The sequence below is a fragment of the Macaca mulatta genome, chromosome 19 (assembly GCF_049350105.2).
Source record: "Macaca mulatta isolate MMU2019108-1 chromosome 19, T2T-MMU8v2.0, whole genome shotgun sequence".
Lineage (NCBI taxonomy): Eukaryota > Metazoa > Chordata > Mammalia > Primates > Cercopithecidae > Macaca > Macaca mulatta.
In genome coordinates, this window is record NC_133424.1 from 3,930,001 (window position 1) to 3,947,689 (window position 17,689).

The window sequence follows — 17,689 nt, forward strand, 5'->3', positions numbered from 1 at the left end:
AAAGTGCTGGGATTGCAGGCTTGTGCCACCGTGCCCAACCTTATTTTTATTTTTATTTTTTTTGAGACAGAGTTTCACTTTGTCACCCAGGCGGGAGTGCAGTGGTACGATCTCAGCTCACTGCAATCTCCGTCTCCTGGGTTCAAGCGATTCTTTGGCCTCAGCATCCCGAGTAGCTGGGGTTATAGGCACCCGCCACCATGCCCGGCTAATTTTTGTATTTTGAGTAGAGACGGGGTTTCACCATGTTGGCCAGGCTGGTCTTGAACTCCTGGCCTCAGATGATCCTCCCACCTTGGCCTCCCAAAGTGTGAGCCAAAGTGTTAGACTCACAGGTGTGAGCCACTGCACCCAGTCAAGGGCCTTTTCAACTCTAGCCTTGATCCCTCTTGCTGAACTAGAGAAAAGAATATTTCAGCTGGGCATAGTGACTCATTCCTGTAATCTTAACAGTTTGGGAGGCCTAGGTGGGAGGATCACTTGAGCTTAGGAGTTTAAGACCAGCCTGGGAAACATAGCCAGATCCTGTGTCTACAAAAAAATAAAATAGGGCGCCTGTAGTCCCAGCTACTCGGGAGGCTGAGGCAGGAGAATGGCGTAAACCCGGGAGGTGGAGCTTGCAGTGAGCCGAGATCGTGCCACTGCACTCCACCCTGGGCGACAGAGCGAGACTCCATCTCAAAAAAAAAAAACCAAAATAAAATAAAATAAAATAAAATAAAATAAAATAAAATAATTAGTCAGGCATAGTGGTGTGTCCCTGTAGTCCCAGCTACTTGGGAGGCTGAGGTGAGAGGATCACTTGAGCCTAGGAGGTCGAGGCTGCAATGAACTATGATCATGTCACTGCACTCTAACCTGGGCGACAGAGCAAAGCTGACTGTCTCAAAAAAAAAATTTTTTTTTCACCCACTTATTTCTCCAGCAAAATCTGCTATGGCATCAAATCCAAACCCTGGTCCTCTTGGAAGCAGCTTCTGCCGCTTTCGCTCATAATCAGTCCTTTGGCTCTGGCCACTCAGCTTCTTTGGTCTTCATTGACTATCTCTTTTTTTCCCTTAAATATTTGGTAGCGGCCCGGCGCAGTGGCTCACGCCTGTAATCCCAGCACTTTGGGAGGCCGAGGCGGGTGGATCATTTCAGGTCCGGAGTTCGAGGCCAGCCTGACCAACATGGTGAAACCTCGTTTCTACTAAAAATACAAAAATTAGCCGGGCATGGTGGCAGGTGTCTGTAGTCCCAGCTACGTGGGAGGCTGAGGCAGGAGAATAGCTTGAACTCGGAGGCAGACATTGCAGTGAGCCAAGATCGTGCCATTGTACTTCAGCCTAGGCAATAAGAGCTAAACTCCATCTCAAAAAAAAAAAAATCAGGCGGACGTGGTGGCTCACGCCTGTAATCCCAGCACTTTGGGAGGCTGAGGCAGGTGGATCACAAGGTCAGGAGATTGAAACCACCCTGGCTAACACGGTGAAACACCATCTCTACTAAAAACACAAAAAATTAGCTGGGCTTGGTGCCAGGCGCCTGTAGTCCCAGCCACTTGGGAGGCTGAGGCAGGAGAATGGCGTGAACCCAGGAGGCGGAGCTTGCAGTCAGCCGAGATCCAGCCACTGCACCCCAGCCTGGGCAACAGAGTTAGAATCTGTCTCAAAAAAAAAAAAAAAAAAAAATCTATCTATCTATCTATCTATCTATCTATCTATCTATCTATCTTTGACATATTAATGTGTCATATTATGGTCATATTATGACATATCATATTGATATGTCTTACTTATTATTTTAAAGAAATAGGGGCCGGGCGCGGTGGCTCAAGCCTGTAATCCCAGCACTTTGGGAGGCCGAGACGGGTGGATCACGAGGTCAGAAGATCGAGACCATCCTGGTTAACATGGTGAAACCTCGTCTCTACTAAAAAAAATACAAAAAACTAGCCAGGCGAGGTGGCGGGCGCCTGTAGTCCCAGCTACTCGGGAGGCTGAGGCAGGAGAATGGCGTGAACCCGGGAGGCGGAGCTTGCAGTGAGCTGAGATCCGGCCACTGCACTCCAGCCTGGGCAACAGAGCGAGACTCCGTCTCAAAAAAAAAAAAAAAAAAAAAAAGAAATAGGACTACTTAGGCTATCTACTTCTTCTTCTTTTTTTTTTTTTTTTTTTTTTTTTTTTTTTTTTTTTGAGACGGAGTCTCACTCTGTCGCTCAGGCTGGAGTGCAGTGGCCGGATCTCAGCTCACTGCAAGCTCCGCCTTCCGGGTTTACGCCATTCTCCTGCCTCAGCCTCCTGAGTAGCCAGGACTACAGGTGCCCGCTACCTCGCCCGGCTAGTTTTTTGTATTTTTTTTTTTTAGTAGAGACGGGGTTTCACCGTGTTAGCCAGGATGGTCTTGATCTCCTGACCTCGTGATCCACCCGTCTCGGCCTCCCAAAGTGCTGGGATTACAGGCTTGAGCCACCGCGCCCGGCCGACTATCTACTTCTTGTGTGAGTTTTGATCATTTGTGTCTTTCAAAGAATTTGTCCCTTTTGCCTGTGTTATCAAATTTATTGGCATAACATTTATGACATTCCCTTGTTCTCCTACTACTGTCTGTAGGATCTGCAGTGATGTCCCCTCTTTTGCTCTTGCTATTGATCATTTCCGCCTTTGCTCATTTTTTTCTTGATCTATCAAGCCAGGGGTTTATCACTTTTAGTGCTCTTTCCTCGAAAACCTCAAGGTCATTTATCCCTGACCTTTGTCTGGCTGGCCCTTTCACTCCACGTAGGTCTCAACCCAAGTGTCACCTCCTCAGAGAAGCCTTCCCTGATTACCCTAGCTATAAAGACAGCCCTATCTTTTCCTTTCCCTTCCTCTGTTTGGTTTTTCTTCCTGGCCCTCACTATTTGTTTACTTGTTTATTGTTTAGCTCTCCAGCTATACAACAAGCAACAAAAGGGTAGGGACCACATCTGTCATCTTCTTTCTCTTTTTTTTTTTTTAGATAGTGCCTGGGACTACAGGCACCCGCCACCACACCTGGCTAATTTTTTGTATCTTTTTTTTTTTTTTTTTTGAGACGGAGTCTCGCTTTGTTGCCCAGGCTGGAGTGCAGTGGCGCGATCTCGGCTCACTGCAAGCTCCGCCTCCCGGGTTCACGCCATTCTCCTGCCTCAGCCTCCCGAGTAGCTGGGATTACAGGCGCCCACAACCGCGCCCGGCTAATTTTTTGTATTTTTAGTAGAGACGGGGTTTCACCGTGGTCTCGATCTCCTGACCTTGTGATCCGCCCGCCTCGGCCTCCCAAAGCGCTGGGATTACAGGCATGAGCCACCGCGCCCGGCTGTATTTTTTTTTTTAGTAGAGACAGGGTTTCACCGTGTTGGCCAGGATGGTCTTGATCTCCTGACCTTGTGATCTGCCCGCCTTGGCCTCCCAAAGTGCTGGGATTACAGGCATGAGCTGCCTCCGCGCCTGGCCCACATCTGTCTTCATCCCTGTGTCTCCAGCATCTATCACAGGTGTGCAATGAGCCTGCCATATAGTAGATGCTCAAGAAATGCTGAATGAATGAATGAATCCTTTTTGGGGGGAACTTCCCCCAGACATGATATCATTCCTTCCTGGAGCTGGGAAAGTCCCTTCCACATACCACTCTGGGCACTACTCAGCCAGCCCCAAAGCAGGAAGCCCCTTCTACCGACGGAGGGCAGAGGACGTCATCCATGTCCCCAGGCACTGATGGTAGCACTGTGGACTGTGATTTAAACCACCTCATCCGTGGAGACAGGTCTGAGGGCTACCTCCAGACCTCTGTCCCTCTTGGAAACAGGAATTGAATCCGAAAGCTGTTTTTTTTCACCTGGTAGTGGCTGACCCTTTTGAGGAAGATGGCAAAAAGGACCAGAGTGGGGATGGGTCTGTCCCTGACATGAAGCATTCCTCATATTGGGGAAGGGGGAGGGTCAGAATGAAGTCGTGAACTGGGTATGCTGGCACATGCCTGTAGTCCCATTTACTCGGGAGGCTAAGGCAGGAGGATCTCCTGAGCCCAGGAGTTCAAGACCAGCTTGGACAACATAGCAAGACCCAGTCTCTAAACAAAAACGAAAACAAAAGCAAAAGAAAAGATAAGAAAGCTAACAACAACAAGAAAATAAAACTGTGAAAGAGACCAGTTCTGTCCTTAGCACTTTTAAAAAACATATTTTTATTTTTATTTTTTTGAGACAGAGTCTTTTTTTTTTTTTTTTTTTTGAGACGGAGTCTCGCTCTGTCACCCAGGCTGGAGTGCTGTGGCCAGATCTCAGCTCACTGCAAGCTCCGCCTCCCGGGTTCACGCCATTCTCCTGCCTCAGCCTCCTGAGTAGCTGGGACTACAGGCGCCCGCCACCTCACCCGGCTAGTTTTTTGTATTTTTTAGTAGAGACAGGGTTTCACCGGGTTAGCCAGGATGGTCTCGATCTCCTGACCTCGTGATCCGCCCGTCTCGGCCTCCCAAAGTGCTGGGAGTACAGGCTTGAGCCACCGCGCCCGGCCGAGACAGAGTCTTACTCTATTGCCCCGGTTGGAGTGCAGTGGCTGGATCTCGGCTCACTGCAACCTTTGCCTCCTGGGTTCAAGCGATCCTCTTGCCTCAGCTTCCTAAGTAGCTGGGACTACAAGCATGCACCATCACACCCGGCTAATTTTTGTATTTTTAGTAGAGACAGGGTTTCATCATGTTAGCCAGGCTGGTCTCGAACTCCTGACCTCAGGTGATCCACCTGCCTCGGCCTCCCCAAAGTGATGAGATGACAGATGTGAGCCATTGTGCCCGGCCTGTTCTTAGCACTTTGAGGCAGGCACTGCTAGTTCCCCCACAAAGGGTAAACTGAGGCTCAGAGAGGCAGAGCGACTTGCTCAAGGTCACACAGCTGGGACTCGCATCTAGAATTCTGGTTCCAAAGTCCATGCTCCTGACTGCCCTCTTCACCTGCTTTGGGGGACAAACACCACAGAACCCCAGTGCCAGATGGGGAAAATGAGGCCCAAGGAGGCCGCAGGATTTATCGGGGGTCTGCAGCTAGACTGAGCCAGAGCGGGGCTGAGAGGCCAAGCCTCCCGCCCCTCCGGCTGCCCGGCCTGGCTCCCCACTTCCCCAGGAGCTGCGTTTCCTGTGAGGGCCTGGTGCTGGACTCTGTGCACATGGCTGGCTCCAGCTGCCCTGTGGATGGCCAGGGCTTGGCACGGTTAACCCAGTTCCTTCTTGGCATCTGCCAGTTCCACTTCCTCTTCTCCTCCTCCCTGCCCAGGAGGAAGCAGGAGCTTCCCGTCTGGGCCGCATGGCCTTTAGGGGGTGTCCTGAAACAGATCACTCCCCCCATTTCTATCCAGGAGCTGGGGGCTGTCGAGGGTTGGGGGCCACTGGAGGGGTCCCAGAATCCTTTGCGGCTTCAGGACAAAGATGGACTGCAAAGAGGGGGTTCTGATGCAGCTCTTCAGGCTTCGGGTGATGACCCATCCCTGAGTCACGAAATCCGTGTTGCAGGTGGCAACAGGATTATCATTTATTTCCTATAACAAAGCAGAAGAGGAAAAAAAAAAAAACAAACCAGTGCATCGCAACAAAATAAAGTCAACTGTTGCTTGCTGAGACTTCTGTTCGTTCTCTGAACTTTTGGGGCAAACTAAGATCTGAGAGTTGGAAGACAGCTAGGGGACACGAGCTCAAAAGGTCCAGTCCTGGCCGGGTGCGATGGCTCGGGCCTGTCATCCCAGCACTTTGGAAGGCTGAGGTGGGTGGATCACTTGAGGCCAGGAGTTCAAGACCAGTCTGGCCAACATGGTGAAACCCCGTCTCTATTAAAAATATAAAAGTTAGCCAGGCGTGGTGGCGGGTGCCTGTTATCCCCGCTACTCGGGAAGCTGAGGCAGGAGAATCTCTTGAACCCGGGAGGTGGAGGTTGTGGTGAGCTGAGATCATACCACTGCGCTCCAGCCTGGGCGACAGAGCGACTCCATATCAAAAAAAAAAAAAAAAAAGAAGAAGAAGAAGATCTGAGGGTTGGAAGGCAACTGGGGGACAGGAGCTCAAAAAGTCCATTCATGAGCAGTTGGGCTCAACGCTGCACCCCAAGGAGCTGTCTAGCTTCCCAGAGTCCGTAAAAACATTGCTTTAACTGATATGTTAATGACGCATACCCCAGCTTAACTGGCCGTGCCCCATTTTGTTGCTGAAGAACTCACACGACTCCAAGTTTACTCCCCTGGGGTTCCACTTGCTGTGTGACCCAAGGCAAGTCACTAAACCTCTCTGGTCCTCGGTGTCCCATCTGCAAATGGGAAAATCATAGAATCTATGGGGATTAACTGGGGATCCACAGAGTCTCTGGGCTCAGGGTTGGGGAGACGGTAAGATTTAAATCATGCTTGCTGTAATTTTTATTATGATTGCTATAACTATTCAGGCAGGGTAAAGGAACCTCCAGGTATAATAATTTAGAAGCCCATAGGCTCGAGGTGGCTCATGCCTGTAATCCCAGCACTTTGGGAGGCCAAGGCGAGTGGCTCCCTTGAGGTCAGGAGTTCGAGACCAGCCTGGCCAAAATTGCAAAACTCTGTCTCTACTGAAAATACAAAAATTAGCCAGACGTGGTGGTGCACACCTGTGATGCCAGCTACTCTGGGGGCTGAGGCAGGAGAATCACTTGAAACCTGTGAGGCGGAGGTTGCAGTGAGCTGATATCGAGCCACCGCACTCTAGCCTGGGCGACAGAGTGAGTCCCTGTCTCAAAAATAATGATAATAGGCCAGGTGCGATGGCTCACGCCTGTAATCCCAGCACTTTGGGAGGCCGAGGCGGGCGGATCACGAGGTCAGGAGATTGAGACCATCCTGGCTAACACGGTGAAACCCCGTCTCTACTAAAAATACAAAAAATTAGCCGGGTGTGGTGGCGGGCGCCTATAGTCCCAGCTACTCAGGAGGTTGAGGCAGGAGAATGGCGTGAACCCGGGAGGAGGAGCTTGCAGTGAGCCAAGATCACACTACTGCACTCCAGCCTGGACAGAGCGAGGCTCCATCTCAAAATAAATAAATAAATAAATAAAATAATAATAAAAGTCCATAGGCTCTGGACTCAAACAGAACTAAGTTTGAATCCCAGCTCTGCCACTCACCAGTACCATCGAAGGAATTGTGTGACCCACAGCAATTCCTTCAACGGACCCGAGACTCAGTTTCCCCATATGAAAATGGGGCTAAGAGTTGTCTCCCTCTTGGCCGGGCACGGTGGCTCATGCCTGTAATGCCAGAACTTTGGGAGGCTGAGGCGGGTGGATCACGAGGTCAGGAGATTGAGACCGTCCTGGCTAACATGGTGAAACCCCGTCTCTATTAAAAATACAAAAAAAATTTAGCCCGGCATGGTGGCAGGCGACTATAGTCCCAGCTACTGAGGCAGGAGAATGGCGAGAACCCAGGAGGCGGAGCTTGCAGTGAGCTGAGATCGCGCCACTGCACTCCAGCCTTGGCGACAGAGCGAGACTCCTCCTCAAAAAAAAAAAAAAGGAGTTGTCCCCCTCTCGTGGTGAGGCAGGAGAGATGGTGGGACTCCAGCTCTTAGCTCACCAGGGACACCTAGTCAAGGGCCAGCAGGTTCACAATCCCCTCTGCTACTAGCACCAAATAGCCAAAGCTCCAAAAACTAGATGGTCCCCCATATTGTCTCCATGAGAAATTCAAAGAAATGGATGGGAGGATGTTTGTTTATTGCACTGACTCCATTCCTATGTTCTGCTGCAGGAATATTAATGAGTTGACATGTCCCCGTCCTAACATGCAATAAATTCAGGAATCTGGAGCTCTCACAGCTCTGCATCAGAGAATGTCAGATTGTGGACCTGGGGGATGTTGTTGTTTGAGTAATTTTTTATTTTTTATTTTTTTGAGACAGAGTCTGGCTCTGTCGTCCAGGCTGGAGCGCAGTGATGTGATCTCAGCTCACTGCAGCCTCCGCCTCTCAGGTTCAAGCCATTCGCCTGCCTCAGCCTCCTGAGTAGCTGGGATTTGGTGTGAGCCACCACGCCCAGCTAATTTTTGTATTTTTAGTAGAGACAGCATTTTGTATTTTTAGTAGAGACAGGGTTTCACCATGTTGGTCAGGCTGGTCTGGAACTCCTGACCTTGTGATCCGCCTGCCTCAGCCTCCCAAAGTGCTGGGATTACAGGCATAAGCCACTGCCCCCCGCCCTAGTTTTTAATTTTTCTTGGAAACCTTTTTTTTCCCTTTGAGACAAGGTCTTGCTGTGTCACCCAGGCTGGAGTGCAATGGAGTGATCATAGCTCACCGCAGCCTCAACCTCCTGGGCTCAAATGATCCTCTTGCCTCAGCCTCATGAGGAGCTGGAACTACCGGTGTGCACCACTACGTCTGACTAAATATATATAATTTCCGTGTGAATGTCCTTTACAGCAAGAGAAAAGCCTTTTTCTTTTTTTATTCCTTTTTTTTTTTTTTTTTTTTGGAGACAGAGCCTCACTCTGTCACCCAGGCTGGAGTGTAGTGGCACAATCTCAGCTCACTGCAACCTCTGCCTCGGGTTCAAGTAATTCTCCTGCCTCAGCCTCCCAAATAGCTGGGATTACAGGCGCCCACCAGTACACCAGGCTAATTTTTGTATATTTAGTAGAGACGGGGTTTCACCATTTTGCCCAGGCTGGTCTCGAACTCCTGACCCCAAGTGATCCGCCCGCCTCGGCCTGCCAAAGTGCTGAGATTATAGGCGTGAGCCACTGTGCCCAGACAAGAAAAGCCTGTTTCTTGACTTTGAACCAAATAGACGTGACCCCTGAAGAAACTGAGAACTGGAGAGGCGAGGCGGCCACCCCCGACCTGCCCACATGGCTCTCCAGTGTGCAGGTGGCATCTGCTGGGTAGAGTTGGCGGCGTTGGAGACAGCCCTTTGGGGAGATGGGGGAGTGACACCCCCGCCCCTCTCCCTGTTCGGCCTTCTCCTCTGCTCCCGTTTCCTCTTTCTGGACCCCAACCAAGCCACCCCTTCCCTTTTTGCTGCCGCTTGCTCTTGCTCGATCAAGTTCTGCCTGCACCGACCCCCACCCCCACCCTCTGCACCCCAACCCTGGAGGCAGAAGCAGTCCCATCCCCTCTCCCGTCGCTGGGAGGGGCCCATGCTGGTGCTCTCAGGAGCCAGATGAGATACCGGTCAAGCCTCCAGCCCCCACCTCCCACCTGGTGGATCACACCCATTTTACGGAGGAGAAAATTGAGACACAGAGAAGGGGAAGGGCAGCCTTGGGATGTCAGAGTTTAGCCGGGAGCTGAGCTGGGGTCTTTGAACCTCTAGTCCCAGGCTCTTGAAGATTCCAGCATCAGCATCCCGGACCCAGGGCCGGCTTGGCAGGTACGTCAACTGGGCTGTCACAAGAGGGTTCCAGGTTCAGAAGAGCCTGAAGTTTCAGCTTGCACCCAGCCCCAGAAATTCTGTGGCTGGCCCTGCAAGGACCCTGCCACATTTTGTACCATCTGTCAGCAAGGTCAGGTCGATTCTGTCTCCTCGGTGTCTCTCAAATGTGTCCTCTTCTCTCCAGCTCCATGACAGCCACCTTGGTCCAGCCCCACGGGTGCTCATCTGAACCAGCCCAGTCCCCTCTGCCCTGGTCCCGGTCCCCACCCCCACAGTCTGTCCTCCCTGCATCAGCCACCAGAGGGCGCCTGTGAGCACCTGAGCCAGGGCCTGTCCCTCCTCTGCCCACAGCCGTCCGTGGCTCCCACTTCCTTCGGGGTCAAAGCCCATGACCGCCCTGCAACCTACAAGGCCCTGCACACACCCACCCTTCCCTCCTCCCTCTCTCCCCCTCCTCACTCTGCTCCAGCCACACGGGCCTCCTCACTTTTCCTCCAATATACCAGGTTCAGTCCTGCCCCAGGGCCTTTGCACGAGCTGTTCCCTTTGCTTGGTGTGCCCTCTAAGATTTTGAGAGTGACCTTCCAGCCTTCACAAGTCACTTCCACTGAGCGGCCTTCCTTGACTGTGTGGCTATCATAGTCATCTAATTACTCCTTGCCCTATTTATCCTATGTTATTTCTTTCGTAAAAGTTTCTCTACCTGAAATTGTTGTAGCAAATAATAATACATGTTAGTATTGTTATGATAAATAATAAAAATAGGCCGGGCGTCGTGGCTCACGCCTGTAATCCCTGCACTTTGGGAGGCTGAGGTGGACGCATCACTTGAGTCCAGAAATTTGAGACTAGCCTGGCTAACATGGTGAAACCCCAACTCTACTAAAAATACAAAAATTAACCTGGAGTGGTGGTGCACGCCTGTAACCTCAGCTACTTGGGAGGCAGGAGAATCACTTGAACCCGGAAGGCGGAGGTGGCAGTGAGCCAAGATTGCGCCACTGCACTCCAGCCTGGGCAACAGAGACTCTGTCTCAAAAAAAAAAAAAAAAAAAAAAAAAAAAAAAAAAAAAAAAGGCTGGGTGCGGTGGCTCACGCCTGTAATCCCAGCACTTTGGGAGGCTGAGGCAGGCGGATCACAAGGTCAAGAGATCGAGACTATCCTGGCCAACATAGTGAAACCCCGTCTCTACTAAAAATACGAAGATTAGCTGGGCATGATGGTGGGCGCCTGTAGTCCCAGGTACTCGGGAGGCTGAGGCAGGAAAATCGCTTGAACCCGGGAGGCAGAGGTTGCAGTGAGCCGAGATCACGCCACTGCACTCCAGCCTGGCAACAGAGCAAGGCTCTGTCTCAAAAAAAAAAAAAAAAAAAAAAAAAAAAAGAAAGAGAAAGAAGAAAAAGGAAAAAACCCATAAGAACCATAACCATAAAAAAGTATTAAAAACACAAAAACTTGCTGGCCACACAAAAATAGCTGGATCTGGCCCTCGGGGAGCCGGAGTTTGTGACCCTTACTGTGAATATTTTATAATCAATTCATTTGGCCCTCACTTTGATGCAGCAGGCATAGTGTGTTGAGGTCCATGTTTTTTAGTTTGTGCTTTGTTTTGGTTTCTTTTGTTGTTGTTTTTTTGAGACAGAATCTTGCTCTGTCGCCCAAGTTGGAGTGCAATGGTATGATCTTAGCTCACTGCAACCTCTGCCTCCCAGGTTCAAGCGATTCTCCTGCCTCAGCCTCCCGAGTAGCTGGGATTACAGACACGCACCACCACACCCGGCTAATTGTGTATTTTTAATAGAGACGGGGTTTCACCATGTTGACCAGGTTGGTCTCGAACTCCTGACCTCAGGTGATCCGCCTGCCTCAGCTTCCCAAAGTGCTGGGATTACAGGCATGAGCCACCATGCCCAGCCTGAAGTTCATGTTTTACAGATGGGGAAACCGAGGCACAGAGCAGCAAAGTCGCTAGCCTAGGGTCACTGAGTGATGCCCCAGCTGCACCGGGATTTGAACCCAGGAGGCCTGGCGTGGAGTTGGGGGTGTCTGACGTGGGGTTGGGGTGTCGGAGGTGGGAGCCCTGTGGTGGGCTGAGTGGTTCTGCTGCTCCGTCCCCAGGCCCTGGTGAGAGCGGGAAGAGCACCTTCATCAAGCAGATGCGGATCATCCACGGCGCCGGCTACTCAGAGGAGGAGCGCAAGGGCTTCCGGCCCCTGGTCTACCAGAACATCTTCGTGTCCATGCGGGCCATGATCGAGGCCATGGAGCGGTTGCAGATCCCCTTTAGCAGGCCTGAGAGCAAGGTGAGCCATCAGGGCAGGCAGGGGCCCAGGGCAGGGTTCCCCAGACCCCGGAGCAGGGCCAAGTTCCCCAGACTTCAGGGCAGGGCAGGGTCCCTGGACCCTGGGGCAAGGCCATGTCCTCCAGACATGTGTGCATACATACAAGTGCACACACACATATACACACATACATGCATGCACGCACAGGTATGCACACACACGTGCACAAGGACACACACATACCTACATGCTCACGAAGATACACATGCATGCCCACATGCACATGTCCACACACACACACACAGATGAATGCACACACGTGCACATGCATGCATACATACAAGTGCACACACAAGTATACACACATACACGCACACACGTGCACACACACAAATGCACACAACGATCCATGCAGATGCCCCCACACAGATGCACACAAATAAGTGCACACACAAATGTACACACCCAAACACGCCCATGCACGTGTACACACACACAAACACACACAAGCGTGCATGCAAATTCCCACATGCACACACATACACACATGCACACACGGAAACTCACACAAAGATACACACAAGCCTGCATGCAATCCCCCATGCACATGCACGCACATGTGTGCACACATACAAATGCACACACAAGCACACCTATGTACGCACCCACAAATGCACCCAAGGATACATGCGCGTGCCCCACACACGAATATGCACACAAATCACACACCCAGACACACCCAGACACACCCATGCACACGTGTACATCTATACACACACACAAGCACACTTGTACGTGAACAAACACAGAGAAATGCACACACAACACTCAGTCCATCACAAAGGTCTGAGCAATGCTAGTAGTGCCTGGAGGGAGCCAGAGCTGTTTGCGGAAAAGAAGGGGAAGCCGAGGGTCCGGCGGGCAGCTCAGGGTTCACGCGCCTGTTGGGGGGCCTGTGAGGGCCAGATTGCTTCAGTGCTCTGTGTCTCAGTGGCTTCCTGTATAGAATGGGGGGACTGTGAGTGCCGTGCTTTCTGGGAGCCAGCTAGTGTAAAGAGCAGGGCTGGCTGCCCTTGACCCCTGTGGGTGCCATGCTCCCCCTGAGCCTGAGATCGCCCGAGCACATGTGCCGTCTGCAGCCCCTCATGTGCTGGCCTGTGCTTTTCTCTCCGGGGATCCATGCACAAACAGACGGAGGACAAATTAGAGGTGTGTGGGGGGCTCGGGGGCTCTGGGGAACAAGAAGGGCAGTGGGAAGAGAGTGTGTTTCAGGGAGGGACGCGGGGGCTTGCAGAGATGCCTGGGGAGGGCAGCCTCACTCAGACGGGCTACCCTAACTGCCCCCGTCCTCCCTCCCCAGCACCACGCCAGCCTGGTCATGAGCCAGGACCCCTATAAAGTGACCACGTTTGAGAAGCGCTACGCCGTGGCCATGCAGTGGCTGTGGAGGGATGCCGGCATCCGGGCCTGCTATGAGCGCCGGCGAGAATTCCACCTGCTTGATTCAGCCGTGTAGTGAGTCTGGGGTCTGCTGGGGATGGGCGCGTGGGGAGGGGCTGAGGGCAGCGGCCAGGCTGGCTGGTTTCCTGCAGCAGGAGGTATTGTGGGCGCAGATGGGCTGTGAGGTGGTCCTGCTCCAGGATGAGGTCCTTCCAGGGGGGACCCTAATTCCTGGGGGACCCTGTTCTGGGGGTGACCCTTTTCCTGGGGGAACTCTCTTCCGGGAATGACCTTGTTCCTGGGTGGACCCTGTTCCTTGGGGGTGACTCTGTTCTGGGAGTGAACTTGTTCTTGCGGTGACCCTATTCAAAGGGGGACTCTGTTCTAGGGGTCACCCTGTTCCTGAGGGAATCCAGTTCCTTGGAGAGACCCTGTTCTAGGGGGAATCCTGTTTCTACAGTGACCCTGTGCCTGGGGGTCCCTGTTCCTACGAGGACCCTATTTCAGGGGTGACCCTGTTCCTGGGGGAACCGTATTCCTAGAGTGATCCTGTTCTTGGGGGGGCTCTGTTCCTGGGGGGACCCTATTCCTGGATAACCCTGTTCCTGGAGTGACCCTGTGCCTTGGGGTCCCTATTTCAGGGGTGACCCTGTTTCTGGGGGGACCCTATTCCTGGGGGTGACTCTGTTCCCAGGGAGACCCTATTTCCTGGGGGATCCTATTCTGGGGTTGATCCTTTTCCTGGAGTGGCCCTGTTCTCGGGGGTGATCCTGTTCCTGGGGGGACTGTATTACTTAGAGTGACCCTGTTCTTGGAGGAGCCCTGTTCCTGGGGGGACTTTGTTCCTGGGGGAACCCTATTCCTGGAGAACCCTGTTCCTGGAGTGACCCTATTCCTGGAGGTACCCTGTTCCTAGAGTGACCCTGTTCTTGGGGGACTCTAAACTTTAACAGCTCTCCCAGGGGACACCACTCCCCGATGAGGCTGTTCCTCATGTCACACCATCCTTTGGGTCACCCTGCTCTGCGTGTGAAGCTGCTTTTCCTTGGGGCTCTGTTGCCTCAGATGGGGGATGCTCCTGGGCCATCTGCCAAGCCCAGGGATCCCACCCCCACCCAGGGAGCTCTCCTCCCCAAGCAGCCCCAGCAGGGTCCTTGCTGGGCCTTTTGTAGGGGCCTGGGAAGCAAAGGGAGGCTGGCTGCAAGGCTGGGCCTCAGGACTCCTCGCTCTGCAGCTACCTGTCCCACCTGGAGCGCATCACCGAGGAGGGCTACGTCCCCACGGCTCAGGACGTGCTTCGCAGCCGCATGCCCACCACTGGCATCAACGAGTACTGCTTCTCCGTGCAGAAAACCAACCTGCGGTGAGCGCTCCACCTAGGCCCAGCCTAGGGGGCAGGGAAGGCTTCCTGTAGGAGGAGGAGGGGCAAAGGAGCTGGGGCCCTGAGGGATGAGTAGGAGTTTCTTAGTCCCAGCCTTCAAGGAGCTGCCAAGCTAGGGGAAGCAAAGCTCTATGTAGACACCTCCAGGCCCCCAGGTAGTCAGGAGTGGGACCTGGAGGAGCCCAGGCTGAGGCATCAGAGGTCCAGGAGGGAATATCTTCTTGGAGGAGGGGACATTAATGGGGTTTTGACAGATGAATTGGAGTTCACTAGTCCTAACCCTGAAGGGGTTGCTGGGGAGGAGGAAATAGAGACTATACAGTCAGACTATACTGCGCCTGGGGAGGCCTGGTCTGGGGAGCTCAGAGGTGATCCCTGTAGTCATCAACACTGGGGGATGGACTAGAGGGTGAGGCTGGAAGGCAGGAAACTCAGAGAAAGGAGGAGCCAGGACAGTGGGTGTGGGGATGGAAAGGAAGGAAGGGTCAAGTGTTGTTTCTGATGTGGAATGGGCAGGAGTGGATGAGTGTGGGAATTAGAAGAGGAAGTCAAAGGCCGGGCGCGGTGGCTCAAGCCTGTAATCCCAGCACTTTGGGAGGCCGAGACGGGCGGATCACGAGGTCAGGAGATCGAGACCATCCTGGCTAACACAATGAAACCCCGTCTCTACTAAAAATACAAAAAAATTAGCCGGGCGAGGTGGCGGGCGCCTGTAGTCCCAGCTACTCGGGAGGCTGAGGCAGGAGAATGGCGTAAACCCGGGAGGCGGAGCTTGCAGTGAGCCGAGATAGCGCCACTGCACTCCAGCCTGGGCGACAGAGCGAGACTCCGTCTCAAAAAAAAAAAAAAGAAGAGGAAGTCAAAAATGACACCTGAGTTTTTTGTCAAGGTGATTGGGGTAGACATTGGAGCCAGTGGGCTTGGGGATGAAAAGGTAAAGATGGAGTCCTTTGGGACAGGTTGAGTCTGAGGGGCCTAGGGGCATTGGGGAGGTGGCTGGACACCACCTTAGCTGGCAGACAGAGTTGGGAATGGCCAGTGCAGCAACCCTAACCCGAACCCAGCAGAGCAATGGCCAATGTCAAAGGTCAAGGAAAGGAAAGATCAAGAATACAGTGAGAAGAATGACGCTGGGATTGGCAGTTAGAGGGTCACTGGTGACCTTAGCAAGATCTGTTTCCATGGGTTGATGGCAGGGAACTGAGCAGGTGTGCAAGATGATGCCCAGAGACAGGAATTATGTTTGACCTACCCGTGTTTGGCCTTCCTTTCCGTAAATCCCCCAAACCTATTGTTCTGGCCTCTGCAATAGTCTTTACCAGGAAGGTTCACAATTTATCTGTTTCCTGTGGGTCTCCTCCACAAGATGGAGAGCCTCACAAGGTTAGGAGCTGAGTTTGATTCTTCTGCTTCTTTAATGAATAGCTAAAGGTCAGAGCAGAAGTTGGTAAATGTGGGTGGATGGTTGGAAAGATGGAAGGGAATAGATGGGTGGATGAATGGGTGGGTGGATAGATGAATAGATGGATAAGTTGAGGGATAGATGAGTGGATGGATGGGTGGGAGGATGGATGAGTGGATGAATGAATGGGTAGGTGGGTGGGTGGATGGATGGATGGATGGATGGATGGAAAGAGGGATGAGTGGATGGATGGATGGGTGGATGGATGGATGGGTGGATGGGTGATACATGAATGGATGAATGGGTGGATGAGTGAGTGAAGGATGGATGGATGAGTGGATGAATGGATGGATGAATGGATGAGTGGATGGGTGGGTGGGTAGGTGGATTGGTAGATGGGTGGATGAGTAAGTGGATAGATGGGTAGATGGATGGATGGGTAGATGGATAATGGGTGAATAGATGGTTGGATGGATGGATGAGTAGATGGAGAGATGGATGGGTGGGTGGATTGAGTAAATGGGTGGACAGGCAGGTAGATGATGGATGGATGAATAGATGGGTAGATGGATAGATGGATGGATGAGTGAATGGATAGATGGATGGGTGGATGGATAGATGGGTGGGTGGGGTGGATGGATGGATGAATGGGTGGATGGATAGGTGGATGAGTGGATGGATGGATGAATGAATGGCTAGATGGGTGGTGTGTGATGGATGAATGGATGCATGGGTGGATGGGTGAGTGAAGGATGGATGGATGAGTGGATGAATGGATGAGTGGATGGGTGGGAGGGTGGGTGGATGGGTAGATGGGTGGATGAGTGAGTGGATAGATGGGTAGGTGGATGAATGGGTGGGAGGATGGATGAGTGGATGAATGAATGGGTAAATGGATGAGTGGATGGATGGATGGATGGATAGGTGGGTGGGTGGATAGACGGATGGATGAGTGGATGGATGGATGGATGGATGGATGGATAGGTGGGTGGGTGGATAGATGGGTAGATGGACAGATGGATGGATGGATGAGCGAATAAATCGATGAATGGGTGGGTGGATGGGTAAAAGTTTAGGAGTGAAGGTAGAGGCTGGGAAATCATGCGGAAGTCTGGGCTGGGGAGGTGATTTTTAGGTGTGGCCCTGGAGTGAGGCGAATGAATGGAGTGAGGGCTCAGAGGAGACTGAGACCCGAGATGAGAGGTGATGCCAGAAGTTCCCAACTAGCCAGTGGCCGACCCCACCCCTGTCTCATTCTCCAGACCCCCTCTCAACCCCATCTGGCTCTGGATGTGGGGTTTGAGGGACTCTGAGGACGCATGGGAGGAGTGGGTCTCAGGGATCAGGAGACACACACAGCAGCTGCAGTCTAACTGCTGAATCATCAGTCCCGGTTTCCCCTCCTGTGCAATGGGGCAAGTCCCATCTTGCTTGAGGCCCTGGCCCGGGCCCGTCCAAAGCCTCTGCTCTGGCACTTCCTGAGTAACGGTTGCATCCCCAGGGAAATGACGCACAGATGGTTATCAGTGACCCACATTTCTCAGAAGAGAGAGAACAGGAAGGTGGGGGCAGGCTTTTGTTGCGGTGTGCGGTGTGCCCAGCCAGCACCAGGGCACATTCCAGATCTGTCCGACCTGCGACCCTGTAATGCAGGGGTAGAAAGCAGGCAGCCCAGCACAGTAGAAGCTTGGGAAAGTCCCCTCTCTTCCCCGGATCTCAGCCTCCTCATCTGTAAAATGGGCGTAAGACTCATTCCTGCCTTGCGGGAATGACATGGCAAATCCACGAGAGGCTAGCA

At 52.5% G+C, this 17,689-nt stretch overlaps 1 protein-coding gene across 2 annotated transcripts in view; it reads left to right on the forward strand.

Moving 5' to 3' along the window:
- GNA15 (G protein subunit alpha 15) overlaps positions 1–17,689 on the forward strand; it is a 30,724-nt gene that overhangs the window by 3,117 nt on the left and 9,918 nt on the right. For both annotated transcript variants that reach the window (XM_015122445.3, XM_077979148.1), the window contains exons 2-4: positions 11,505–11,689; positions 13,029–13,183; positions 14,343–14,471. In XM_015122445.3, the coding sequence (XP_014977931.3) occupies positions 11,505–11,689; positions 13,029–13,183; positions 14,343–14,471 (469 nt within the window). The remainder of the gene's footprint in view (positions 1–11,504; positions 11,690–13,028; positions 13,184–14,342; positions 14,472–17,689) is intronic.